Source organism: Lutjanus erythropterus, chromosome 11, assembly GCF_056507025.1.
Source record: "Lutjanus erythropterus isolate fLutEry1 chromosome 11, fLutEry1.hap2, whole genome shotgun sequence".
In the NCBI taxonomy this organism is placed as follows: domain Eukaryota; kingdom Metazoa; phylum Chordata; class Actinopteri; order Lutjaniformes; family Lutjanidae; genus Lutjanus; species Lutjanus erythropterus.
The window spans coordinates 27019246-27047177 of NC_139327.1; the positions used below are offsets into that span (position 1 = coordinate 27019246).

Sequence of the window (27932 nt, forward strand, 5' to 3'; positions counted from 1 at the left end):
TGTTCTTAGTAGGGCTGTGACGATAACTGCATTAATACACAACCCTGGTCATGTGATGCCCACTACCGTCACTACAGCAAATTTTATTTTGAAGGATTAATCTCATGTTGAGATCAGCACATAGATCTATTAATACATCTATGGATAAGCGCTGTCACACACAGGTCAAGAAATAGCCTCTGATTGGTCAACAGACTCAACCCAAGGCATCTTCGGATTGCCAGTGGATCGCTAACAACATGCTAACAGTAACAATAACTGTTTTTAAGATGAACGAATGGATGAATAGCTACAGAAGACTGATATTTTACAAATTCTTCAAAAAAGGTGCTACAGTTCAGGGCTGGAAAGCTTCCGAAAAAGGGTCGCACCGGAGCCGATGTCCAGCTAAACTTGCAATGCTAACTTCAGAAATAGCTTAACGTTAGCCTTTCCTGCTCAGCTTACTTCAGGGCTGCGTTGAGAAGGTGCAGCGCTTATTAACTGACACATCATAACATGTACTGTACATTTACTGCCACTTTGGTCACTTCCTGCTAAATTTTTCTGCTCCACTGTGAGCAGCACTGTTAGTCTGCGCTTGCTCTCCTTCACTTGCACGCTGCACACTCTTCTGCCCTGTTCCTTAAACACTTGTGACAGTATAATTCAATAAAGTCCAATAAAATGTAATTATTAAGACAGTCACAGTAAACCCAGAATATCTCTGGGAATATGTTGTTGTCATCACGGTAAGAAAAAATCCATACTGCCACAGCCCTAGTTTTTAGATGCGTGCAGGGGTTTAAATTGAAACAAGTGTGATTCAGTGAGAAATCTCAGAGTATATATAGGTTAAAGGAAAAAAAAATACAAGTTTATCTCACTCAGCAGGGCCCAGATGAAGATCCCAAGGCATTCAATCTTCCTCTCATCACTGGATTTGAACTGTCTGTCCTTTGTGGGGGGGGGGGAAAAAGATGCTGAAAGGATGGGAATGTTGCCTGGTGAAAATGTTATTTTTCAAATCTCGTTTAGGATTCTTTGGCATGGATTTAGGCTTTATTGTTGGGCTAAGCTTTGTCAGGAAGTTAATGCCTCTGTGCCCTCTTGCACACAAATCCCCAGATTTTTTTTTTCTCTCTCCTGCTGTACTTCATTTTGAACCCCAGGGCTCAACCATTCCAAATAACAAAATAAATAAGGAGGACTGATAGCTCCCTCCCTCTCACTCGCTGCTGCCCCTTTCCCTCTCACGTCTCACCTTTGCTCTCAGCTCTTCAACTCTGCCCATGTCTCTAGTGCTTATCCCTCATACGTATGTTCTACCACAGCTCTCACAGGCGCTGAATAGGAGGCAGAAGGTTTTGTCAGGCTCAGGAAAAAAGTGCTGCCAAGGCAGCAGGTTATGAGGTTAGATAATACTAGAGCCAAACAAGGGAAATTATTAATTGCCCCGTTGAACATTTAATTTTCAGGTTGAGGGCGTCAAGATGGTCTTTTTCAACAGCGCTCTTTAGTAGGCACAAAAGAACTCCTTGGCCTGAATAGACACCATCTTGTCTGCGGAAAATGTGCCTGCAAATGTGTTCCAGCATCAAGTTTCCACTGGCATAGAAAAGTTCCCCTCAGCCGGAAGAAACAGAGGAGTGCTTCTGCAGCCCACATTTCCATTTGATCTCATTGCATCTCCGAGTTAAAAGCTACATATTGGTGACAGCGCTGGATGCAAACAATACTGTTTGCAAGGGTTTCCTGACAAAGAGAGACTTTTATCTGGTGTGTTACGTAAAGTATGTTCAGCTTTTTGAAGTTAAACATAACCGTTCTGGTGAAACTGTGTTTTATCTGTCTTCAGGAATACACCATCGACATCTTTTTTGCTCAGACCTGGTACGACAGGAGGTTAAAATTCAACAGCACAATGAAGGTTCTGCGCCTCAACAGCAACATGGTCGGGAAGATCTGGATCCCGGACACTTTTTTCCGCAACTCGAAGAAGGCCGACGCCCACTGGATCACCACGCCCAATCGCATGCTTCGAATCTGGAATGATGGTCGAATACTCTACACGCTCAGGTAAAACATCAGGCATGTTAGTAACAAACTGATCTGGGTGTTTCTCATCCATTTGAGACTCACAGTTTGATGGATTGTGAGAGAATCATTCAATTTACCGGTAATCATCATTGTTTTATCACATTGAAAGTTAAATTGTCATCATTATCTCTGCAATTTAGCATCCTGTTTCCCTGCTAGTGTGTCTAAACCAGAAGATAAAAGAAAATGCTTTTAATTACAGATTCAATGGGAAAAAAAGAATCTATTTACATAAACAATTAATTCTAGTGCTCTCACCTGAATAAAGCAGAAAACAATGGAAAATACATGGTAACTAGTCTCGTCTCAACAATTCAAGCACTAAAGGTGGACTGATAACATATGTGCAGCATTTAATTTTGCATGTGTATTGTTATAAATTTGTTCCCAAAAAGGTGCTTCCTGCTCTTTCTGCAGCAAGCAATGCACTTACTTGAAATACCTAACAATTTACGGGCTCTCTGCTTAAATGATTCATGGTACTGATTATCCTGCGCAGGCCTTAGGCGATTTTAAATTTCAGCATTTTAGATTTGACATTAATTAGCATGCAGGAACTCTGTCCTTTCCTACTGAATGAGGCAGGAAGTTGTTAGTGACAAGGGAACACAAAGGAACAACACGAACTGTTGTTCTCAGACACTCTTGAATTGAGCGTACCAGCTTAAAAGGGAGCTTCTTAATTTTCATTAGTTTAAATTTATGAATTTAAACTAATGAATTTACCATCGCCATAACTGAACAGTTCAAAAATATATTGACATTTAGGGGAACTAAATTACTATTATTATTGTTGTTAACAACAAAAATCTACTCAGATAGGTGGGTCTGTATTCTTCTTAATGTAGCTTAGTACCTTCCATCAGTATATGCACAATCAGGTTTACAAGGTGGACTATCAATTTCCATGTATGAGACCAGTTTGTTTTGTTTTGAGTGTATAAGAGAACATGAATGATTTATTCTGTATTATCATGTTTTGCAAGCCATCATAAATACATCAGATGTTACTCTACTGACAACACAATATATCATCAGTGATAATAAGAGAGAAAGTGAACTCTTCTGGACTCAATCAAGCCATGATGGATGTTCTACTATGCAGAACACTACCCCTCCACTTCATTAATTTGTTAAGGAACTCAGAATTTAACCACTGGTTAATTAGGATGACCGCTGTGATTGGGAGGACAATGATACATGACAATAGCGAGTGCATGGATGGGTAAAGTCGTTTAAGGTCATTCTCTCATTAAGAGGAAGTTTAATGACTTTGCCTTCAAACTCTCTCAAGTGTGAAAAGGAGAGACGTGTGTGTTGCTGTGAAAAACATCAATTTAGTTTAGTGAAATTTTAATTAATAATTCCTTGTGTTAATGCAGATAAGCTAAGGGCTTTAATTCTGACTTTCACAACACACTTAATGTAAACTATTTTATTGTGACTGCTATGCAATTTAAAACCTATAACTAAGCATATACATTTTACTGTATATTTTTTACTATAGTAACTGAGTCAGTCGATCCAAATATTGTGTCTCTGCAGGTTGACCATCGATGCTGAGTGCCAGCTTAAACTGAACAACTTCCCAATGGATGAGCACTCATGTCCCCTGGAGTTTTCAAGCTGTAAGTTTGGCCATATGCTGATACCCTACCGTCTTACCCCGCCGCCCTCTCTTCCTCTGTTTCATCTCAGATGCACACATACACACACTAGAAACAAGCAACATATGAGCCTAACAAAGACATCATTTAAGGAACAGTGATGCAGCAGGCCAGATCAAGGATGTAAGCTGCAGTCGACTGAATTCTGATTGCGCTTGCACTGAAGGTCATTTTTGTATTTGAAGCTTCTACAGCGTTTTTGAATGAGGCTTTCAGTGTCTGTCGTTATATTTTATAACATCACTATCTTTAAAAAAAAATCCTCGAACAAAGTGCTAGATTTGAATGACGTGATTCATCGGATAAATGAATAGGTCTTTCTTGTGTGTTAGATTGCTGATAGATCTCTCTAGCTTCTTCTCAGTAAATTTGACTTTTGGATTATTGGAAATCAGAAACAACCCTGTGCTGCCACAACTGGAATCAAATTCTAAAAATATTATGTGCAACTCTGCAGGTTTGAACAGAATTAATAGACATGCAAAAAAAAAAAAAAATACAACAAATGTTGATTTAGAATTCAGATTATTTGGTACAGCCCTAATAAGAGAACAGTATGTTTTCCTGTGTTAGAATATAAGAGATATGAACAAAACCATTTGTTAAACAATTCATTCATTCATTCATTCACAGTATGCTCTGGCATTTCAGCAAAGGGATTCAATAATAGATGTCTCGTTGCCAACTCGACCAGAGGCAAAGCACTGATTGATTTTTCTGCACTTTGTCAATACTGCTCTAAAAGACATTTCAAAAAGTGACACGAGTCCAAATGAGTCAGTCCCCCCGTGTGAGGAGCGGATGGGGGGTAAGTTATGCTAATGAGACTGCTATGGATCTACAGAGAGATGCACCATGGGATATTCTCTGGAGAGAATGCTTCCTAAATAGCTCCAGAGCAACAAGAAAGCGAAACCAGGGGGTAGCAGACCTAAAAATGGAGCAGCAGCATTCATTTAAATTTGATGAAAGGGATGGATGTTTTCAGAACTTTGAAAATCGCTTGATGTACAGTACATGAGCCCAATCTCTGAGGCAGCAGGCGGAGCAGTGTGTGTATGTGTGTGTGCGCAGCAGTTTATCACGCGGCATATTTTCTCAACACGTGCCACAAAGCATTGTAGATTTTCCAAGTACAACCTCCTTTGCTGTGGTTTTGACTGTGGTCAGACAAGATCAGATCATGCTGTAGTGAGGTTGAGAATGATGCATTATATCATTTGTCTTTGTTCGAAATCGCATATTCATTTTAATATGTTAATTTCAAGAACACAACTACTTCCGTGGTGAATTCTTGGCTTGAGCTCCAGGAGCATTGTTATTCTAGCTTCCCAACAGGACACTGAATCAATCATTTGTCCTGGATGCTTTGCCAGGGAGCGAGCAGACAGTCTGCCTGGCTTGCTGTAATGTGGCGAATGGGAAGATCCTTCCATCCCCTGCTCCTCTGGAGGTTCAGCATTACTGAACGTCTGAGAGCACTTTAGTCATAAAGCCATTTAAAGTTTGCACCGAGGAAGCCTCATGTGCATTATTCAAGCCACTCCCTTGCCGGCTGCACACAGCTCATCACTAGACTGAAGATGGGACTAGACTGAAATCGAAAAAAAGTTGGCTGCAGATGATTGCATTCAGACTTCAACACCTGAACACATTCTGTCACAGGATTTAACCCAATTCTAAAATTGAACTTGCTATTAGTTTAAAGGGATATTTTGGATTATTAGAAGTGGGGTTGTATGAGGTACTTATCAATGGGCATTGTATTATTTAAAGTAGATGGCAGAAAATGCTGTCTGATGGCAAAGTAAAGCCATGAAAACATGGTTAAAATATCTTTTGTTGCAGACCCCGTCAGCAGCAGTTAATTGCTTTGCTTCCGTGCTGGTACTCCTATCTGCTTATCCTAACTGGGGACATGCACCGGCTAGCTGTCAAAACCTCATACAACCCTTCATCAAATAATCTGAACTATCCCTTTGTTTTTCCAAATTTGGATACCAGACAAAATCCAATACTATCAAGTATAATTTGATTATGAAAATGCATCTACTTGTCAAAATGAATCAGTACCAGACAAGTTAAATTGTTATTGTGATTCTCACGACCTGAGAGCAGCCTCTTGAGGTAATACAATTATTGAAATCCAACTCATAGCCAGCTATTGATCAATCATGTAATGTTGCTTTTAAGTCAGCTCAGTGCTTCAGGAAAAGAAGTCTTCTCCCTGCAGATGGACTGGATATCTTGTGAACATGTTGTGCAGGAGTCTGTTATATAATGGATGCTTCATGAAACAGTTTATTTGCAAGCTAGCTGACTTAGTGGGTATGGATTACTCTGAAATAAGACTCGTTTTGTTTTATATTGAATGGTGTTCCAACACATTGCTTTATATAACAGAGGGTTTATTGAAGGAGTCGAGCCTTAAGATATTTCCTGAAAGGGATAAATGTTATTGCCATTTTTTGCATCAACCTCCTCTCCTTTCCATTTAACTCTGCACTTTCCTGCCCAGATGGCTACCCCAGGGAGGAGATTGTGTACAAGTGGAAGAGGAGCTCAGTTGAGGTTGGAGACATTCGCTCCTGGAGGCTCTACCAGTTCTCATTTGTGGGCCTGAGGAACACCTCCGAGATTGTTAGGACTGTCTCAGGTAAGAAAACAATCTATTCTTTTTTTGTTCTAACAAGCCTCTTCTTTCTAGTTTATTCAGTAAAGGCTGACTAAATACACATGTTCTCTGCCAGTGGATTCCTGCCTGTGTCGTCGGAGGGTTGCGTGTGTGTCAGAAGTAATTTCTTGAACATGTGTTGGCTGCAGCATATTAGCGATTCCATGGGTGCTGCACGATACAGAGTTCATGTTGGGCGTGATGCATTTAATCTGATGGAGGCTGGAGCGTGCAGGGCAGGCAGCATCACCCTAATGTGATGATATGGTGGAGTTTCATATGTGAAAATATGAGCGGCATCATTATTATTATTATCAAGCCGAGTCATGCATGTCAGTGAATCTAAACATGTTATAAAATAAAGTAAATGCCTCTGTCTGACTCTCTCAAAGCTGCAATTCATCTTCCAACATATTCAGTGTAGACTGATCTGGTTTGTGTATTTTCCTCGGGGCTACAGCATGAACTTTTAGAGAAACAGGGACATGACCTGTAACGTTTTTTATCCACTTTCACTTCCACTGCCGCAAGTCAAATCTATACGGGCTATCTCCGGGATATATCACTTCCCCTGTGGGACAGATAGACAGATCTTCAGTAGAAAACCATTTTTGCTGACAGAGTGGGATGGCACATTTGGAGGGAGCTGGGGATGCGTGGTTAAAAGTTCATAACATTGTTCCAAGATGGCGTCCTGTTCATTCACTCAGTGCATGCTACAACAGGCACACACATCACTGACACAGTTCTTTTTGTACAAAACTCTACTGTGTGACAATAAATTCAAAATTCAAATGCAGCTTCTATCGCACTTTTCTATTTTACTGTTCCGAAAACATTTCTAGTAATTGTGTAGTCTTATACTAGACCTGATGATTCAAATTGTGATTGCAAATGCAAGTTTGTGTGACGGTTTTGAAATCCTGCAGTTTAGTTTCACAGCCACTTCTCTCATTAAGGATGTGCATTTAACTCTTTCTGAGCCTGACTGCAACTTGACCTATGGCCTAGTTTGTGGCCACTATTTCAAAATCATGCAGGTGCCTGTTATATTAATTGAAAATATACATTTGAGCATTAATTTGGGAAGAAAAGACAATTTATTTTGTTTAAATTTTCATTTATTTTTTTTTAGTACTGATGGCTCTACCGTTGTTAGACTTTTGAGTCTTGATTTGTTAAGATCATCAGATCATCAGCTTTATGCCAATTCAAATTCTTTAAAAGAGTCTATATGGTATCAAGTGTAATGTAGTGTAGTCAAATGTTGTTTTTTTCCTTGGACATGCACCTGGGTGCTGCAAGTCAGCTGGAAATATACTTGGCAAATCACTGATTTTGCCTTTTCAATTTGATTATTGAAGTTGAAAACTCATTTCAACTTCAATCATTTATTATTGAAACTGTGATACACCTAAAATTCATTGTCAAGAACATAATGCACAATGGGAAATACATTTTAAAAGCCTTTATTTGCAAAGTGGAATTACTGTGTGCCAGTAAAACTTTTGACTTGACTATTTCTTTCCTATTTCCCTGCCATTGTACCTGAGTGAACTGCCCTTCATTGTCTGCTCTGGCAAGGTTGGATGATTTTAAAGACTGAGGTGTCTATTAAATAACACAGAGACGTGAATGTGCATCATTCATGCAGCATATTTATGATGCTCTGGCTGGATTCCATTCAGATAATGCAGGGATATGAATATGTGCTTGAGGCACAAACAGCTGCTTTGCCTGGACAGTGTTGATGTTTTAAAGATGGGCCAAAACTGTGTTTGCATACATATGCTTGTGTTTGTTTATGTTTATATTCATAAGATGTCAGTAAGTAATGTATGTAATGTTCTGCAAGGAAGTGTTTGTATTCTTTACGCTTGTCTGTGGTGTGAGTGAAAGACAGCCTGCCGCAGAGATTAACTTGGCCAGAGGAGAGTTCATTCTCATTAGATCAGCTGCATTATCCAGAGAACTGACTAGACTTTTAAAATAAAGGTCTGTTATATATATACAAGTGAAAGAGCCCCTCATAAATCCTACTGTTAAATTACTTAGAGAGAAATACAACCACTTCAACGTTTATTTGCCGCAACAGCTGTCATATATTTTCATAAAGGTGGCAAGCATTTATTTTTTAGGTTAAACTCAATCTCCTTTTTATGAAATATTCAATTCATCCTATTCTATCTGTTAAGTGAGTATTGATCATGGGGAATGGATGTTTTTTGGCTGTACTCCATCTGTTTGGAATATACTGTTGGCTGGAAGGTGACAGAAAGTAAAGTTATTGTATCAGAGCAGACGTGTGGCGGTAGGGTCATTTTTCTTGCTATCATTTGCAGCTCAGTGCTTCAGTTTCACAATAAAAGCCCAAGCTGTCTTGCGAGAAGCGCATAATGCATCACAGAGGAGGTGCTGTATACAGTTTTGAATACTTTTTAAAAGGTCTTATTTGTTTTTTAATAATGCATATGAGTCTTGTTGTTGCTGCAGTTGTAGTTTTACTGCATTAATGTTCAGCCCCGTCTGCCCAGACTCGAGGAAGTTCAGGCAGGCTGCAGGAATATTGCAGTGGCCATATTCACAAAATATTTGAGTCTTCTCAGAGAGCTCTTAATGTAGCCTAAAAAATAGTCCTAGCTTAAGAGTGATTTAGGAAACTTCTCAGAGTAACTCTGAGTAGGAAGGGGCAAAAACCTTTCTCTTAGAGAATAGGTGTCATTTCCTCAATTTACATGTCATGGTCATTTTATGATTTATTACAGTAAATATATTACAGATTTCTCCTTTGAATAGGCAAGTATAAAGTGAAAGAACTACAGTATACAGTTTGAAGTGCTTTTTAAAAGTGCTGGTTTGGTTTTTTTTTTAGAAATGATTATGAGCCTTTCGGTGATGCAGGTGTCGTTTTACTGCTCGAACAGTTCACCTTTCTTTAAATGTAGATACACTGACAGTTGGAAGTGGAAGAACTCATGAACAATGCACTTCTGTGATGAACAATTAAGTTGTGTTTGGAGTGTTTGCTGAGGGTGTGATAGCTGCTATCACTGTTAGGTAACCCAGTGCTCTATAATGGTGACAAACAAGACTGTGACAAAGCACCGTGAGTCATCAGCTTTTACAGAAAACAAAGAAATGTTTGATCACGATACAATTTTGATGTTGACATATACATTAAAAAATAATGTGTTGTCCTAATATAGTTTGTTATTATTTCAAATATTAAATTATATCAGACACACAGAATCAGATTCATGCTTTCTTTTCAGTGGCAGCCAACAAACCAAGCTCTGTCAGAAATATACAGAAACGCGCTTGTATGCTCTCATACACAACGTAGCCATGGGAATAACTGAATTCACCCAGTCGTTCTGTAATTTGCCACAGTTCAACAGAGTGTCACTCCAACGCAATGCTCACACACACCCGTACACACACAAGGAGGCAGAGAGAGTGTTTTGGCGTGTACGGTACATGTGCGAGACCAAATGCTGCAACTGCTGCGGTGCAACTTGATTAAAAAAAAACAAAAACATGCATGTAAATTTTGTGTTTTAATCAAAACATTTTTCAAGTGACAACATGAAAAGGCAATCTGCGTAGGAGGATGAGCTGTAGTGGAGAATTTTGCAGCGTCCTCTGACTCGCTCCCTCTCTCTGATCTGGTTTGTTATTTCCACAAACAGCCATCTGCTCTCTTGTCAGAGCAGAGAACCTTGTCTGTGGCTGAGAGACCTCTTGTCTCATTTTGCAGTCGGTTTGGGTATCTGACCTGCTTCAAGATTCATGAACACAACATCTGTCTCAAAAAGCAGTCAGTTAGAGCCTTATAATTACCTCGTCATCTCAAGTACTCGCCATGCAGCGGGTAGTGCTGCTGGAAGGTGTGCTGGAAATGTAGAAGTTTTCCTTAATATGCTGCATCATTATCAGCTCTGTGCGGCCTTTTAGGTATACACATGGACTCTAATGATAAACAGTTGTAATAGCGATTTAGATGTTTTACTTTTTTGATCACTGAAATGATAAACCCACTTTTTTGACAGTAGACTTCAGGTCGCTTTCAGACTATATGCTTACTGACATGTTTGTATTTAATTTTTTTGCTGTAAATTCAATGAAAATAAAATTTTATAAGACAATGTAATTTGCCTTTTTGGATTTAACTAGTGATTGCATCCTCTTACATTGCTATCAAATAGTCAATATGCAAAATGAAATATGAGATATTTGGTGTCGCCCCGGGACCCAAACTTACAAATATGCATCATGAATACTGATACTGGACATTTGGGGCCAATTCTGATATCGATATTTTTGAGTAAAAGTTTATTTTTTTAAATCCACATATGTGCTGATATTCTTTGTACAGAATATACTATACAGAATATATACATAAAAACACCTTTTTTGCAATGATCACTCTAACGTTAACACTGTAATGTGTTGGAGGCTGGATATTTTAGAGTTTACCAATAAACTTTATTCTCCAAAATGATATCTGGTCACTGAAGCTGTTAAATTTTACCTCTACATTTAATGATTATTTTAAAAACACACACACACAAAGTCAACAAAAAGGATCAAATGCACTTACTGCCTATTAAAGCTCACAAATAAAAACAGTCTGCCTTATGTTTTAACAGTTAAAAACAATAAAGTTTTCTTATCGATGATTATTTGACAACATGTCCTGATATCGATAAATACCAATATAGCTGTGATAGACCAATATCTGGCCGATATCACTGGTCAACCAACTGAACATTGGTCAGGCTCTTAAAATGTATTAATTTCATAAAAAAAATGCATCACAGCAACAAAAAAAGGTTACTATAAAGTTTATACCACTAAAACGGTAGAAGGCTTTTAATTTGAAAGGGATACAGGAAGTGTTGAGTTGTATTAACAGCATGATGCTAAAAATTGAACGGGGCAAATGGCAGCAGATCAAATTGAGACCAAAGTATTAGTGATGGCTCACGTTTCCCATCATGCCTAGTGGACAGAGTAGTTTGTTTATTTAGCTGACTTTTTTTTCCAAAATAAATGTTATTTTCATGTTTGTAATGTACAGTTGTTTGCCATTTTTGGGTTGGTTTGTAGTTCTTTAAGTGACCTGGCTTATTTTATTACTTGCGACTAATGGCCAAGACAAAACTGACAGAATTGCAGGATCGAGAGAAAAAGGCACAATTACAAAGCTGCCTGCTACCTCAGCACCACGGACAGATTTATCAATACACAGCACTGATAAGCTACTGACATTTCAGAGCCATAGTTGGGGGCCATAGATTATAACTTACACAAACCTTAAAGATGAGCAGACTATACTCATTTTTCTGACAACTGGGATAGTATTCTCCCTCATCCTGCCTCAAATGTCCTACTTATTTAGGGTTTTTAAAACTTCGTTGCCATGTCTTCTGGTTGTGACTCGCTTGAAGTATCGGCCGCACTGCTACACTCCCCTTCCTTTGACTAACGGTGGCACTACTCAGTTTCTTCTGTATCTGTATGTGTACGTAATGTTTAGTATAAATGAGCCCTATTGTTAAAAGTTAGTCTTTCATAAAAGAAAAAAAAAACAACAAAAAAACTTTTTTACAGCACTGAAGTTAAAGCTCTTCGCTGCATCACCATCGGTTAAACTGAGCTGTAGTGGGTCAGGTGAGGCAACAGAAGGATGTGTAATGGTAAGCGAAGCAGACAGGCAGACAGGTGAATTGGCCTGATCCAGACAATGATGACTGTAGCAAATAGTCAGAAGAAGAGAATCCCTCTCATTCTATGAGACAAGCCAAACTCTTCCAGGCTCAACTTGTCACAGTGCGACTCTCCTGCATTACCTCTGCTCATATTCTCTGAGTGCTTCTTTTCCAAAAAAAAAAAAAAAAAAAGACAGGATGATAAAAAAGTGATGCATGATTAAAAAACAATTGAGTGATATTGTAATTAAAGTGGGCAGGGGCGGTGACATGCCATCTGCTGCTCGGATGCAGTTGCGTTGTAGCTTTTTATAAAGGCCGTGTCTGTTTTTATTTGGTTTCTCTTCCCTCCCTCAGCCAGTGTCCAAAGGCTTGGTCTCTTAACATGTCACTTCACATCAGGGCCGCTTGTACTGCCTGGAAGCCTATACCTGCATTTACAAACACACACACACACACACACACACACATATTTGCATGCACACACACCATCTCAGGGCTAGATTAAAAAAAAAAAGCATTTGCTGCTGCCTATGACAAGCAAGGACCCTTGAAAGGACACCAGTGGACAGAATAGAGAAGCTAAAAGAGATACAGAGGAGGTGAATGAAGGACAGCCAAGGCACTAGGTGTACGGCTAATGCTGCAGTTTAGCTAACCTCATAGTTAACCCCTCAGTGGCTGGGTTAAGCTGGATGCTGGGAGCTGTGCTCTCTCACCCATCTGCCAGGCTGGAGTTCAGAGATGGACATCGCGGTGCAGACGAGGACAGAGAGGAAAGAATGAGAGCAAAGCGGGGGAGGGAGGAGGAGCAGGCAAATGATAGAGAAGGATGAAGGGAACAGAATGGAAATGGATGGTAGTCATGGCATCTTATTGGAAATTACAGATAACTTTCAGAACAGGATCCATGCTGCAAGTTTACAGAAGTTTTCAGTGGGAGTGTGAAACTATGTGAGTCTATGAGCAGAATATGTGTGGATTTATCGCATCTGAGACTATATTTTGGGGACTTGTGTCACAGTAACTACATAAGCAATGCGTATGTATGTTGGCCTACTGCAGCTATATCGCTTTATATCAGTATCATGATAGATGTTTTCTTACAGAACATAATGCATAATGTTACATCCTTATTATACAGTAATGTATGCACTGTATGATGTACCCTCGCAGAACCAACAAAACTAAATTTACTTTTTTTGATTAAACAGCGGTCACCATCAGTTTGCACCCAACAACAGTTATGATTGTGATAGACGCAAGTGTTTGATGGATAGAGAGGAGGTAAAAGAAGATATATTGTGAAGGGAGAGCCAAGATAAATGACTGATTTGTTTTATCAGATGATTAGTCTTTTTGTCTAAAGCCACTCAATAATGTAGCCAGCGTGGTGCATTTACATTAACATTCAATATTATCACAGAGGTCTGTCTGCAGCCATCAGCCATCTCCCTCGCACATTAGTGGAATAAATGAGCGTCGCTTAGATGGGCAAGAAGCCTTTTCCTTTCAAGCATAAAGGGTTGATACCATTTGCTGTCTTTTTTTCTTGTTTTGCAACTAGCCTCGCTTTCCTCCGCAGTGAATAATGGGATTGTTTCAGGAGGACATGAGGTGGTTAATTTGCTGTGCTTTTAGCTGAGTACAAATGTGCGCTATGTGCAGCAGCCAATGGTACGTATCTGTGTGCGTTTGACAGGGTTCAGAGTGCTTTGGTCTGAGCCTGTGTCCATGAATTAATGCATGTTCTTATGTGTCCATTTGCTTGCATGCACATTTCAGCATGCGCTCTCCACTGGATCTGGTCCCTGTTTTTTATGTATTGAAAGCTATTCTTAGAGTGACCTTCCAAAAGCCATGGCGTGCAGCCCTGTTGTCTGTGTGCGCCCGCCTGTGTGATTCAGTTTGAGTGGAGAAAGCCCAGGGACACATCAGTGGCCCTCTCCCGATTACAAAGCTCCACAGTTTGCAGATGATTCTTTGATGGGGCGAATCTGGAGGCATTGTGGTTGAAAGGAAGTGACCCAGCGAAGGAAACAGTCAACCAAACAAACACATGAACACCCATGCACGCGGTATATATAAACACACTCATGCTGAGCACAGTCACTGGCTGACAAGCCAAAGGATTCCCCTTATAGCATAGCAGAATTGTTCTATCTTTAGGCCCCGTGTGCCGCAAATGGGGACCAACACCATAATTTAACCCATAACTACACTCCTACACATTCTCACACACAACTAGAATAGATGTAGTTCTACTGCAACAAAATAATATAAGGTGAAGAATCACATCAGAATGAGCCCTGAAGGGTCCTCAAGATGTAAAATGTCATGGTCATTCAGTTAGGTTCTTTTCTCCATCTTTCTTTCTGATGGGTGTGTAAAGAGGTGTCTTTCCATAAGAAAATCATTGATGTTGGTCCTAAGTAGCACAGCATTTTGCCCAGTGGAAAGTTCAAAGTTCAACTTGAAATGAGACAAAGGGAGGGAGGGAGGGAGAGGGAGAGGGAGAGGGAGAATTTTTTTTTTGTCTTATTAATTATTAACAATTATTTGATTAATGGTTGTTCGTGCTTTCAGCTATCAGTTTAGAAATATACACAAACTTTGCAACCCTAACCATGATTAAAAGGCCACAATATGGTATTTATTTCAGTATTAAAAAACAGAGAAAAATGGCAACTTGAAAAAATGCCCTTTATTAAAAATAAATCTGATGTATGTAGCATTTTTGTAAAATGTAAAAGTGTAAAATTTGTTTTTCCTTGTAATTTAAAGTCCTTCTACTTTCCTTCTTTTAATAAAATATAATAAAAGTAGCCTTACATGGCCTCTGCATGTGCAAAAAATTATCATACCTTGTCTTTGGCATTGAATGCTTGAATGTAAATGTATGCATAATTGCAAAACAGAAACAATACAGCAGCTTTTTATAAAACAAAATAAAATAATTAACCATGTAAAATCACAGTAGATATTGGCAAGAATCTGGTGTTGCAATACGTATCATGATTCAGGGGTTGCTGTGCAATATATTTATTATTTATATTGCTTTTTTCTTAATCAGATTTTAGAAAAAATGTCACAGTATAAACAAATATATATTACATGATCTTAATATCACAGTACTCAAATATATTGATATTTTCTTACACCACTATTACACCACTGTTATTTATGTTATTGAAGTATTGCAATATTTAATATATTGTTATGTCCTTAGTCTGTAGACAACATTTGAGTTTTCTTTCAGCCTTAAATAATAACTGTTATTATTGTACTTCCCAACATAAAGATATTTTTTTTAAGGAAATTCACTTGAAAGACAGGGGGACAGGCAAGTGGCAATATTATTTGGTGTCAAGAGGTTTGTTAAATCCCCCAGTAGTGATGTGATAATGGTCACGTCACATATGGGTTCAATAGCAGAAATCCAAAGTAAATGAAGGGAAAATGTTAGATTCCTTGAAAAAAAAAGGATGCCATGGAGACAAGGATGCTTGTCACCATCCTGCTGGTTTAATCAAGAAAAGATGGAGGGAGACAAAAAGCAATAAAACCAAAATGCCAATAGTTTTTTTTATTGTTACTGAGACATTGCATCCCTGATCAAATAAAACACCTGTGAAAGCTCAAGCATATTGTGTGAAATTATTCCTGTTTCCAATGCATAAATTGTCTGGATGAGTAACACTTCATCCTCAGAATAATTTACAAAAAAGTAAAAAAAAAAAAAAGGAGATGCAATATGAGATCCAGGAATATGAAGACACATACAGAGCAGGAAAATGTTCAAATATCACTTGTGGTTGTATTGTGTTTCCTGTCATGTCATTTCAGTCGTGCTTGGGTGTGGATGATAAAGTAAAATACATCAAATTCACATGCAGTGTATACTAGAGGTGAAACAGCCCATCTTAATAAGTTAAAACGTCTTTATTTTTAGGAACTATTATATCAAACATATTGGAGCTGGGTGAAAAATGAAAAACGGGTCATTTAAGTGAATTGACAATTTTATTATTTTTTAATAAAACCCAGGAGGAAAAGGGTTGAATTTAACCACATTGTTTTGAATTTAACCATTTTCTCACTTATGGTGGTACAGCTGTACAGCACACCTGTTAAATGATTGGCTGTTTGTGTTTCGCTCGTAACACGCTCCATTATCAAGGGATATGATGGGCTGTTTATGAGCCAGTATTTATTATGCGCTTTCATGGTGGTTTGCATTTAATGTATCCAACCCTGTGATGAAATTTGTGTCATTCTTTATACATGAGTTTCTGAGACCTCCACAACATCAAGATGATCAATACTTTACTGAAAAACTTGTTGTATGCAATCGGAGACATGACTTCTGCCCTCTGGTGGATTATCAGTGCACTGCGGGCAGCAGCTGGCCTGTGAGTGCAAAATCCAACATTGCTGCCTTCATGTAGTAACTCGTTTTTTTGGCAGGGAAATCTTTGCTAAATTTGAAAAAATTCCAGTGAGAGTAACAGAAATATTGTTACTAATATTTCAATATGATCATTTACTATAACAACCTATAATTACTGAATATTTTGTACCTTATTTGCAAAATTGTGTTGTAAAATGTAGCATACAAGTAAGTATAAAAGATACTTTATCTGTGAATCCCTCCATCATTATTCTATTGAATTTCATAATGAAATATATATTATGTCTACCACAGTCACAAATACACCTAATTAAACCTCAGACATTAAAGATGGAAATGCCATCTTAATATAAATGTAGAGTGGGAGTTCAGATATGAGTGTTTTTTTTCATATATCTGCAATCTGCTCTCATTATAATCACTTTGATGTTGCAAATAATTATTGGCAAGTGAGCATTTGTTAATAATTGAGTTTTTTAATTGATTTTCACTAAAACTATTCCTTGTTTGTCATAATCTATGATATACTGGCCTATACAGATTAACATACAATATGCCAGATTTTCCAAATTTTCCATAAGCAGTGAACAATATTTGTTTTTGTCCCTAAAATTAAGATTATTGTGATCAATTAATTTTAATAAATGCCTAACTAATCAAATATGCTACAGACAAAATTTCATATAAGTAATTGATACAGAAAAAAATGTGATTTTGTCAAAAGGTCCACTAAAAACTAGATTGAAGTATAAGCATTGTTATTGATGAAGCGTCTATTGCTGACACATCGCTATTGTTTCATTGCCCAGGCAAGATGCATGTAAGCAAATTGAAATAGCACACAACTGGTGCACAACAGGTTATCCCTGACTTCATGCTGTATGTGAAAACAGTAATTTAATCACAGTAATAATACCCTGCAGCTCTTTATCAGATGACGATCGCTCCGTCTTTGCTGAAGGAAAAAGGTTAAGGAGTGCTGAAACAATGCATTAGCCGTGCTTGCTCTGTTGCTATAATAGCTGCTGTCTCTAATCTCTCCCTCCCTTCAACAACCCCCCCTCCCCTCCACTCTCTCTCTCTCTCTGTGCGTTCTCCCTCTTGCTTCTGGGTGATAGTTGTGATGGGCAGGAGTGGGAGGCAAAATGCTCTGACTCAGCCAGAATCCTCCTTTTGTGAAGTTAAATACCAATTTACACTCCTCCCCGTCGCCGCTCCCATCCTCCACACACACGCACACACACACACACCCTAACCTGCCCAATACACTACAGCAGCATTCACATTTACAAGTGTCTGCTCCACACAGCCCACCCTACCCCTACTTCCCTGCTCGCTCTCGCTAAAGAGATGATTTTTTTTTTTTTATTTTGCGCCCGGTGTATTCCTGTGTCCTACTTTTTACAAACCCCCTCCCCTCCCCCCTTTTGCTCTCTCTTCCTCTGCTGCCTTTCTCAGTTGACAGTCTAATAAGGCAGTAATTAAAACCTGAAAACAGCGAATGGTGATAGGCCATAGGAGAAGAGATTGCTTTGGGAAAATAAGGCTCTTGTTTTCCTCCCCATCGACCACCACCTGCATATAAAAGAGCGCCTGTGGTGCAAAGCAGAGGAGCACAGATTTAGAGAAATAGATTTTTTTTCTGTGTTTGTGTGTGTGTGTGTGTGTTAGATTGTCAGTTCTCTCACTGTTCCATTCTTTTTTGGAGGACAGACCATGAGGCACACAGGAATATGGATTGAAGACAGTGGGTGAACATCGAGAAATAGAATAATATTCAGGATCAAAGGCGGCCTATTGCTCCACTCCTGCAATTTAAAGGCAGAATCAGTAAGATTTGTACAAGTTGTTTGTAATGCGTCAGAAAGATTGATTGATTGTTGAGTTTCATCCCCAGGATGGTTAAACAGGAGACTATACAGAACAGAGCTGCACACTGTTTTTTAGGCCTTCATAGGTTTGCTCCTGTCTTGGCTGTTCAAGGTGATATTTGCCGGATTCCTGGTTCAAAAGGCCAAAATGTGACTGCAGGATCAAGGCTTAATATGTCAGAAAACAGGGTGAAGAAGAGGATATTTCTTTGGAGTAAATTTTACAATTCTTCAAGGGCTGAAGAGATTGATGCTTCTGAGGGAGCTGAATTACAATATATGTATAGTGATCATTTATCTTGCAGTGTGAGCACAATTAGAGGAAAGCTACTTGCTAGCTTTGAGGCAAAATAGTTAATTTGGTACTTTATTGAAGCCAAAATTAGGAACACATGCTCATATCAAGTACAGTTATGGACCTGAATCTCATGTTACAGTAAACAGGGAGTCAAAGTGTCCTTCAGGTTCAGGTTGTGTGAATTATGTGAAATAACACCTATATACCCAGAAATGTTTTAGTGTACTGACAATGACAGAATGGAGTGGTCTTTTAAATGTAATACTCTTAGGTCAAGTACCTTTTGTTTCTCAAGCTTGGAAAAAACATCAGGATGGTTTATTTGTTTAGTATTGTAATAAAACTTGTAATAGGCACCATTAAAAGCAGCCCATTGCTCCACTCCTCCAACTCAAAGGCAGAATCAGTAGGATTTGTCCGAGCTGTTCGCAGATGCACCTGAAAGATCGTTGATTGCAGGGTCTCATTCCCAGGACATCAAATACAGATGTTTTGGGTTCATAAAGCATCCCAAGGACAGCAAAATAAATGATAATAAATACAGAGGATACAGCCACCATTACACCATATTAGTGGGTCATAAGTAGTGATTGAAAGGGTATATATTTCTGAGTTTACGCATTGTCTTTTTTAAGGAAAATGTTGCATATTATGCCTTAAAGTCGTAGCCTCTTCTATCTTAATATGTGAATATAAATTTCCTCATAATCCACTTTAATGACACCAAACCCCTCCGTAGCACAGCTTCAGTTGCAACATGAGTTTCAGGGCAATAAACTAGGACACTGGAATACATTGACTACAAAATTAAAGTCATCTAATTTGCAAGGGGGAGAAAAGTGGTGGACGTAAATAAGCGAGGGTGTTGTTAGTCTCTGTTTTTCGGCTGAGATGCCTGTAGGCAAAGATGGAGGTCATGGGGCGGAGATATGCGGGGATTTAAAAAAAAAAAAAAAAAAAGGAAGGAAGGGGGGTGGGGTGTTCAGCCAATACCAAAACAGGTCAAAGCTGTCAGAGATGCCATTTTCGGAGGTTTGTGTGACTTCTGCTGGTGGAGCTGTGAAACATTGTTCTCACTATAACAGTGTGAAGCTCTGGAAGGTCAGACTTAAGTTGATGGGGTTGGTTTTGGATTTTGACAAGGGGAAAGTGAGAGACTTTGTAAGCCTGAAGGTGCAGGAAGTGGAGACGCTGTAAATCGTGATGAAATGTCCTATTGGATGTTTGGAGCAATATTACTGCTCCTTCTGGTGCTGCAACTGACTTTACTGCCACAGTAATTGTCGCCCCTACTGTGTCCTAAAAACAGACCAATGGTTTAAAAAGTAGAAATACCACAATGTAAATTATATTAAATTACAAGTCCTGCATTGAAAATGTTACTACACTAACAGTATGGTAGTATTATTAAATGAAGTTAAAGTACTCATTATCCAGAATTGCTTCTTTCCTGCTTGTATATTATAATGTATGGTATATTCTTCTTATATTTTTAATGGTGTCTTAAATGTTTAATGTGTATGATTTACGGGGATTTAATGGCAGAAATGGAATGAATAATAATATATTCCAATATAAGTCTGCCATTGTTTGCTTAGTTTCAGTTGTCATTGCAGCATCCACTACTTAGGCTTTCATAATCCCCAGGAAGCCGCAACAACCTCTGAGCTGCAACCTACACAGTGAAAGTTAACAAATTAGCGCCTGGGACGGACGTGAACAAGCTAGCAGATGTTACCTTTCCTTTTAGGGTGATTTAGTCATCTTTATGCCAGAGCTCACCTCCCAATGCGCAAGTGTTCCACCACCTTCCACCTTTTTGCAGCAGTACCACCGCTGCATCCTGGACTTAGCTTTGCCCAAGATGTTTGTGATTCGTTTAAAGAAATGCAAACAAAGCACACCATTTTTTTCCCCTATAGCAGAATGTGTATGCCTGGAGGCAGACCTTTGTCCAGCGCTGAGTGCTATGGACAGTAGCCTGGCTATGTGAGACTATCATGTATGCTTTATAATTGTGTCATTTTTCTGGTGCATTAATGTATAAATATTTTATTAATGTTGTAGCAGGGCATGGTGGAGCTGATTTAACTTTTTTTTAAACAATGCACCATATTTTTATGAACTCATCATATATTTTGTATGGAAAATCTCTGCCAAATAACAAGTAACTGCAGTTATCATAACGTATCATACTCAAGTATTTGACCTAATATACATCACACCACTGAAACAGACATAATACAAGTGTAGAAGCATTACTCTTATTCTGCAAGATCACTGCAAATAAACAAGTACTTGAATAGCAAGTGTTTATAGTGGCTAGAGTGGCTCTTAGAAAGTACACAATAATTCTGTAAAAGGTGTTATTGTAAATTAGAACAATAGGGCTTTTTTTTTTTCGGAGGACTGTGCATAATGAGGGATTTTAGAAATCTTACAGTGAAACAACTACTGCTGTAGCCTAGAGGTTTTCAAAGTGTGAGGCTGTGGGCCTCCCCTCAGACAGAGCTTAGAAAATGCCCTTAGTTTACTTGGTTCAATTCCTGGATGTCTGATGGGTCATTATTATGTTATTTGATCTCATAGACACTCAACAATTGAGCCAAAACAGCCTAATACTGCTGTTTGACTTCAGTCTACACCAAATACCTAAAAAAAAGGTCTGTCCAAAGGCTTAAATTAGTTTCTGTCTCTGGGAAAGTGGGAAAAATAGTAAAATTCCCGAATACTGTACATCTTTGAACTATCATCTCTCACATTTAGGTTATTCTGTGTGATCTCCTTTTGATGATGAATGTAATAACCAATGTAAAACCTCTGCTATAGCTTACAAATTGAATTTTTTGTGTGTACTCTACGTGCTCACATCTGCATGCACACACAGTTTAAGAGTCTCCTCTTGTTACCCTGTCGAGATGGACAGAGCTGGTTTAGAAGCAGTCCGATGTTGATGCCACTCCGAGGAGCAGTTGTTCCTCGGCCAAGCCCTCATTGCTCAATAAATTGTTATAAAGTTCCGTGCTTGGGTCCTAGATGCTCTTCTCGCTCAGCTTATTGGCCTTGCGTAATATTCTGCAACCCAGAGTTTCAAAGTAATTAGCCATAAGAAATAAGGAGAGACCAGTTGTGGAACATCCTGTGTCTGGCTGGTTAATACCTGTCATAAGAGGATAAATCTCAGAATTGCTATTAAAACAGAAGCAGCAGTTTCTCATGAATCATAATGATATTGTGCAGCACATAACCTGAATTCAGGGGATTTAAGACAGTTATTCTCTTATTGTGGTATTAGAACTCTGCAGAATCGATATTTATTCGTCATATGTGGCATACGATATTATCATCCTGAGCCTGAAAAGAGCACAACAGGTCTTATCTGTAGATATTATGCTAATACATGTCACGGATCCTATAATGTATCAGAGGCCTATTACCAGTACGTCTAGCAAATTCTATTTCAATGAAAACTGCCTATGAATCTGTATGAGGGGATGCATTGTTAATATTCATACTGGATAGCTGGGATCATGTATGAACACGTTTGCTTATAAGGCTTAGTGCATTGAAAATACCACTTTCTTTAAGTGTGCATGCTGTGTTATTCTGGGAGTGCTGTTTTGGCAAAGCTTTGTGGTTATTAAAGTACTTAAAAGAAAATACTACTTAGTCTGAGTACAGGCATAAATCAGTGTTGTAGTTTTGGGCAACCGAGTCAGGATGTTGAATGTGATTAATTAGATTTCAAAGCTTAAAACTGGGGATCCAAAAACTCTAATCTGTAATAGCACACAGCCATTGGCAAAGAAGTGGAGACTGATTGTCTAGGCTTTTACAGTGTTTGTCTGAGCTTATCCATCGAATTTAAATTTAAATTGCATTGTTGCTATTGTAAAGAGATGTTCATTTTGCCATTATGACAAAAAGTCATCCTGAAGATATCCCTTAATTTAATTTGTTTTTGGACAACACTTAGGATTTAATGAATGGGACCTATTATGTTTTTCCTTATTATTATTTTTTTTTTTTCGTCATTTATAGCCTATAATTTTACATCGGTGGATGTTCATATTAAACATGGCCAAAGTTTCAAATAATGGGGTAAACGTTTGTTAAAGTAATCTCACAGAAAGTGGTCTTTTCAGTTGTGAAGGATTTTCACATTTTCTGGTCATCCCTCTGATTTGCTCTGGCTGCTACACTCTTGGTGACTTACTAAGTTTCTGATGGAAACCTATCTTTATGCTAATGTAGCAAGTTAGCCCTTTACTCCACCAGAGTTTGAGCTGTTTAATTGAGCTAACTGCAAGTTAAGCTAACCGCTAACAAGGAAATCACAGGAAGTTGAGGCAGAGCAGCCGGAAGACATCAGTGAGAAAAACAGAAAATATTTTCTCCATAAAAAATTATTTAGTTCCACCAAAATCAGTGAATTAAATTAGAAAGTTGTGTGCTTGTATACAGTAATCAGCCCCCAGAAACCCCATAGCCCCAAACACACGACAAATCCAGTGCCCCATATGGCTATTTTCCATGCTAAGATGCTCAGAAGGTGCCAGTCTCTGAGCTAACTAGCGGCTAACAACATGTAACTCTGTGTCAATCAGAAAACTCTGTAGCATAAATTGCCAAAAGATGAGGCAGAGTAGCCGGGAAGAGCAGAAAATATGTTCTCCATGAAACATAATCCAGTTTCACTAAAATGAGTGAATACAGTTGTGTTTTGAGTAATCAGTTGTCAGTGAGGCCTGGCAGCGTGCGCTCTTCTCCCAGCAGAGTCTGTCATTGCAGAGCGGAGCTCACAAACGTGGTTCATGCCCCTCAGCAGGCTTCTGAGAGGCTGGCCAATCAGAAGAAAGTGGGCTTTTAGGGAGGGGGGGCTTAAAGAGATGGCAGCTAAAACAACTTGTTAAAGACAGAGGGTGAATAAAGGGCCTGTACGAGATAAATAAGGATGTTTTCTAAGTGTGAATCATGCAAAGCGAATCTAGTGGAGTCCCAGAGTGAAAATACAGAGCTGGAAATAAGCATAATGGGTCCCCCTTTAAAGTAGATATTACAATAAAATGAATTAGTTAATGTTACTGATTCATCTGGCAAAAGTTGTATTAATCTGAGTCATCTTAATCAACCTAATGTAGCAGTGTCAAATCCTCTTCTGTATCAGATGTGATCATTGACAGTTCAGTTAGTGATTTTAATCTTCACAGCTCAGTGAGTCAGTAATGCGTAATCGTTTAACAGGTCAAATGTTCTGTAACATCACATCATAACATGACAAAGTTCATATTCAGTTGTTGTGAGTCTTAAATGCGGGAGGTACTTGTAGTTTTTTACAGCATCTTTCAGAAACGATCTTGTGCGAAAACACCACAACATCAACAGTTTATATCAGTTATTAAAAATATGGCCTGTGCAATGACATCTTTGCCCTTCGATTTTCTCTTTGAGGCTCTGCAGGCTTTTCAGCCACAGTGGTTATTATGACCAAAGCTAACTACTCGTTGCTTCTGCTATTTATTGCAGCTAATTTGTTGTGGGCTGTTTTTTTTCTGAAAAGAGACTATCAATATTCTGCACCAGGTGTTTAGAACAGAACAATGAAAGTGAAAGCTAAAGCTCAAAATGGCTAAAGTTAAATCACTGAAAAAGATAGAAATTTCAAATAATGTTCATCTGTCTCCTTCCTACTGCTTGACCTAAAACATCAAGTCCCCTGTCTGACCATCTGTGTTTTGAGGCTTTCTATTATATTTACTTTTTCAAGCATACGCCCACAAATCAAAGCTGAAGAGATCCCCCACCAAGTAGCCTCAGGAAAGGCTTTTATTTTCTGTGTTCATCATCACATTGTGTCCTCTTTTTTGTTTGATCTTAGTTTTCCCAAATTAGCTCCCAAATTATTATTTTTTTGAATCGCAGCTCAGCCGTCCTTTTTAAAGAAGCACAAGTGGACTAATAACTTGAGCCACCAGTGCGGTGACTGTTTAAGTTCTGTCACCTGGCCAAAATCCTGAAGTTAGAACAGAAAATAAGAGCAACGAGGTGATATTTTAAACATCAGGAGAAAGCAGAGTGTGAGTTGAATTTTAGAACTTGGAGCTTATGTAATGGGTGTGAATCGCATCTTTACCCAGCGTGTGAATAAGAAATAATGAAGCCATTTTTAGACGAGGTAAGCTGTAACGCGGAAAAAAAATGGAGAGAGACCGAGAGCGAAGTGAGAGAAGGGGCTTGTGAATGTGTTGGTGTTGTTTTTAATTATATGACGTGATGGAAATAAACTCATGGACGGAGTTTGGGTAGAGAAGTAAAACAATTTAGGTGAGAACAAGAAATAAACAAGGTGTTGCCTGAAATAAGATGGCAATTAGATGGCAGCCAAGGCTGGATTACCAGCCGTGCTGAGGGGCCAACGGTCCCATGGTCTATGTGGTAATTACTTTGTGGTGATTTGATTAATTACAATTTTGTTTGGTAATATGCACCACTGAAGCGCAATTAAAAACCAAGCCACAAGGCGGCATTTTTACCCAACTACCCCTGTGTCAGACTCAAGTTTTAATACCTCAGATGTTTCTGTTGATGATGCATACTTGGTGCATAATCTTTACCAGTTTTGTGTCTTAACAGATTTTAATACAGCAAACCTGGGTTGTATTTCAGCATTGAAATACTTTTGAATGCGCAAAATGGGTTGGTAGAAGGCATGGGCTTAAAAAGAGACCATAAAGAACGTTTCAACCGCAGGAACTTTCCAGAGTTTTAAGTGTTTATCTTTTTTTCTACAGCTAAGGAATAAATTAAGATGTGGTTGACTAAACTCTTCTCACTGGTTTGTTCAACTGTTAGGAGGCAGCACTACTTTAGATCATGGTGGAAATTAAGACAGAACCCTTTAGTTCCTTGAAAAGTAGTTCCTGTTAGAGCTGGGCAATATGGCTCATAAATAAAATCTCAGTACTTTTAGGCTATTCTGCATTATGCAATATGTATCCCAATTTACGCATTTTCTCTAAAATAACATACCATTAGGGCAGAGCAGACAAAATATCACAATATTTTTATTTAATCATAGCTTTTGCTTTTCTAACTTTTCCACTTCCTCTTAAACTCTTCAAATAATTGTAAGGAAAACAGTTTTGGCAGCTTCTTACTACCTGTCATAAATCCCATAAACAGCCTTGCTCTCAATAATTTGAGAGCTATTAGTGTGTCTGCGAGAGGGATAATCATCTGTCTCTGTCACATTCACCACAATGTTAACAACAAGGCAATCAAACTCTGCAGACTCCTGTCTGGTGTTTAATCACGCTGCTGTGCTTGCTGCAGTTACTCACCATGACAATACTGTGTCTTTTTCACCCATGACATCATCTTGCCACCCACCGTCGGGTAGGAATAGCTGCAATCGCCTGTGGAGGCAAAATGCAAAGCCAGTGTAACTAGTTAATCACTGGCGTATAGCCTCTAGTCATGTCACAGAAAGTGGTGAGTTAACATTCTTTGTAAGTATTGTTGACCCTGGCAAGCAGCCATGGCATAACCCTGGTCATTAGCAAAGCTGCCGTCTTTCTAACACACACACATATACTGCACATGCACAATAGCATCCGCTGTCACCTCTGATAAAGATGACCCCTGACAGGAGAGGAGCTCAGTAAGACAGCCTGTCAGCAGCTCTGCAATGTGTCTGGCCTGTCTGCCTTCATTGGATGGCCAGCATGTGCCTCAGGTCTCTCCTGCCCATCCATATCCACACCAATTTACAGCCTGCCTGCCAGCACAGTGATATTCTCATATGACACTTTTTTTTTTTTTTTTTCCTTTGGGTCAGCAATCCACAATTACTATGTTACAGTCCTCTGAACTCCCCTGTGGCTATTGTGCAATAATGTACAACCATATTGGGATCAACACTGCCTCTTCTAGGTTCTCCCAACAAATACAGAACGTTATAACATTTTCTGTATTCTAATAATAATAAAACATCCATCTTTTTTTTTTGTATTTCCACTGTGGTCGAAGGCTCATAGGGAAAAGTGATATTTTTTCCCCTCTGCTGCTGTGTATATGTTTGTGTGCCTACACTCTTAGAAATAAGGGCTCCAAAACAGTTCCTCATGAAATGCTGAGGTTCTAGTCAGAACCATTTGCTTTTGACAAACCCTTTTTTTGAAGAAATGATTTGTGAAAGGTCCTTTGTTAGACTAAGTGTTCCATTAAGACCCCTTTTTGAAAGAAAGAGTTTTTCCAAGGACTGCTGAGATCCTTGAAGGAATCTTTTGTCAATGCGCCAAAAAGGGTCTGTGGTAGAACCCTCACAGGTGGGTTCTAGTCAAAACTTTTAAAACTCCCTGGGTGGGTTCTTGTTAGCATCATTAGAGGTTCAGTGGAACTATTACACCATAGACAAATCTCTCATGGGAAGTTCTGGGTGAAACCTTTCACAGATGGTTCCAGGTATAATCCTTTATTTTGGGTTCTAGGTGGAACTCTCTGAAAAGGAAACCTTTAAAAAAAGGTTATACCAGGAACCAAAAAGGGTTCTCCTATTGGGACAAGCTGAAGAATCCTCTATGGTTCTAGTTAGCACCTTTATTTCTAAGAGTGTAATTCTGTTCTGTGTTGTCTCCGCAGCTTTTAACAACAAAGCAGCTCTGTTTTCTGATGAATGATCATCCCTGCCAAGTTTTTATTGCTTTCCGTAGATTACATCAGCTCGTAGTAAATCGCTTTTGCCAGGGAAATTTGTGATCCTAATAAAAATACTTCAAACCATATCTTAATACAAACTACAAACAATAGTTTTGAGCCGTCGTCTGCCTAGTTGATTTTTCACACAGCTGTCATCAGCATTTTTCATTCATGAATTATAAACAGGAAGGAATGGATAGGAATGTAATCATAGCAATAAGATGATCCAGAGTTGGAGAAATTTGAAGTTTTTCAGGAATTTTAGATGCAAAGAAAAGACAAAGATCTAAACTCCGAGTGTGTTCTTGTTTTTGTTGCTGAGAATTTAGCGCATGAAGTTGGAGCATTGATTATGAAGTAAGGAGTGAAGTTGGCCTGTAGGATCACAGCAGATGTGGGCGTTATTGGATACATGCAAAACGCTGTGAGATCGAATAGCATCATGTATGACATCTCTTTCATATTCATTGTTGATGCACAGAAGAAGCTAAATTTGACCTCGGTGGCAACAGCCTTGAAAAAAA

General features: G+C 38.7%; 1 protein-coding gene across 4 annotated transcripts in view; it reads left to right on the plus strand.

Moving 5' to 3' along the window:
* gabrg2 (gamma-aminobutyric acid type A receptor subunit gamma2) overlaps positions 1-27932 on the plus strand; it is a 73674-nt gene that overhangs the window by 26869 nt on the left and 18873 nt on the right. For all 4 annotated transcript variants that reach the window (XM_084729842.1, XM_084729843.1, XM_084729844.1 and 1 more), the window contains exons 4-6: positions 1838-2058; positions 3625-3707; positions 6265-6402. In XM_084729842.1, coding sequence (XP_084585968.1) covers positions 1838-2058; positions 3625-3707; positions 6265-6402 — 442 coding nt within the window. The remainder of the gene's footprint in view (positions 1-1837; positions 2059-3624; positions 3708-6264; positions 6403-27932) is intronic.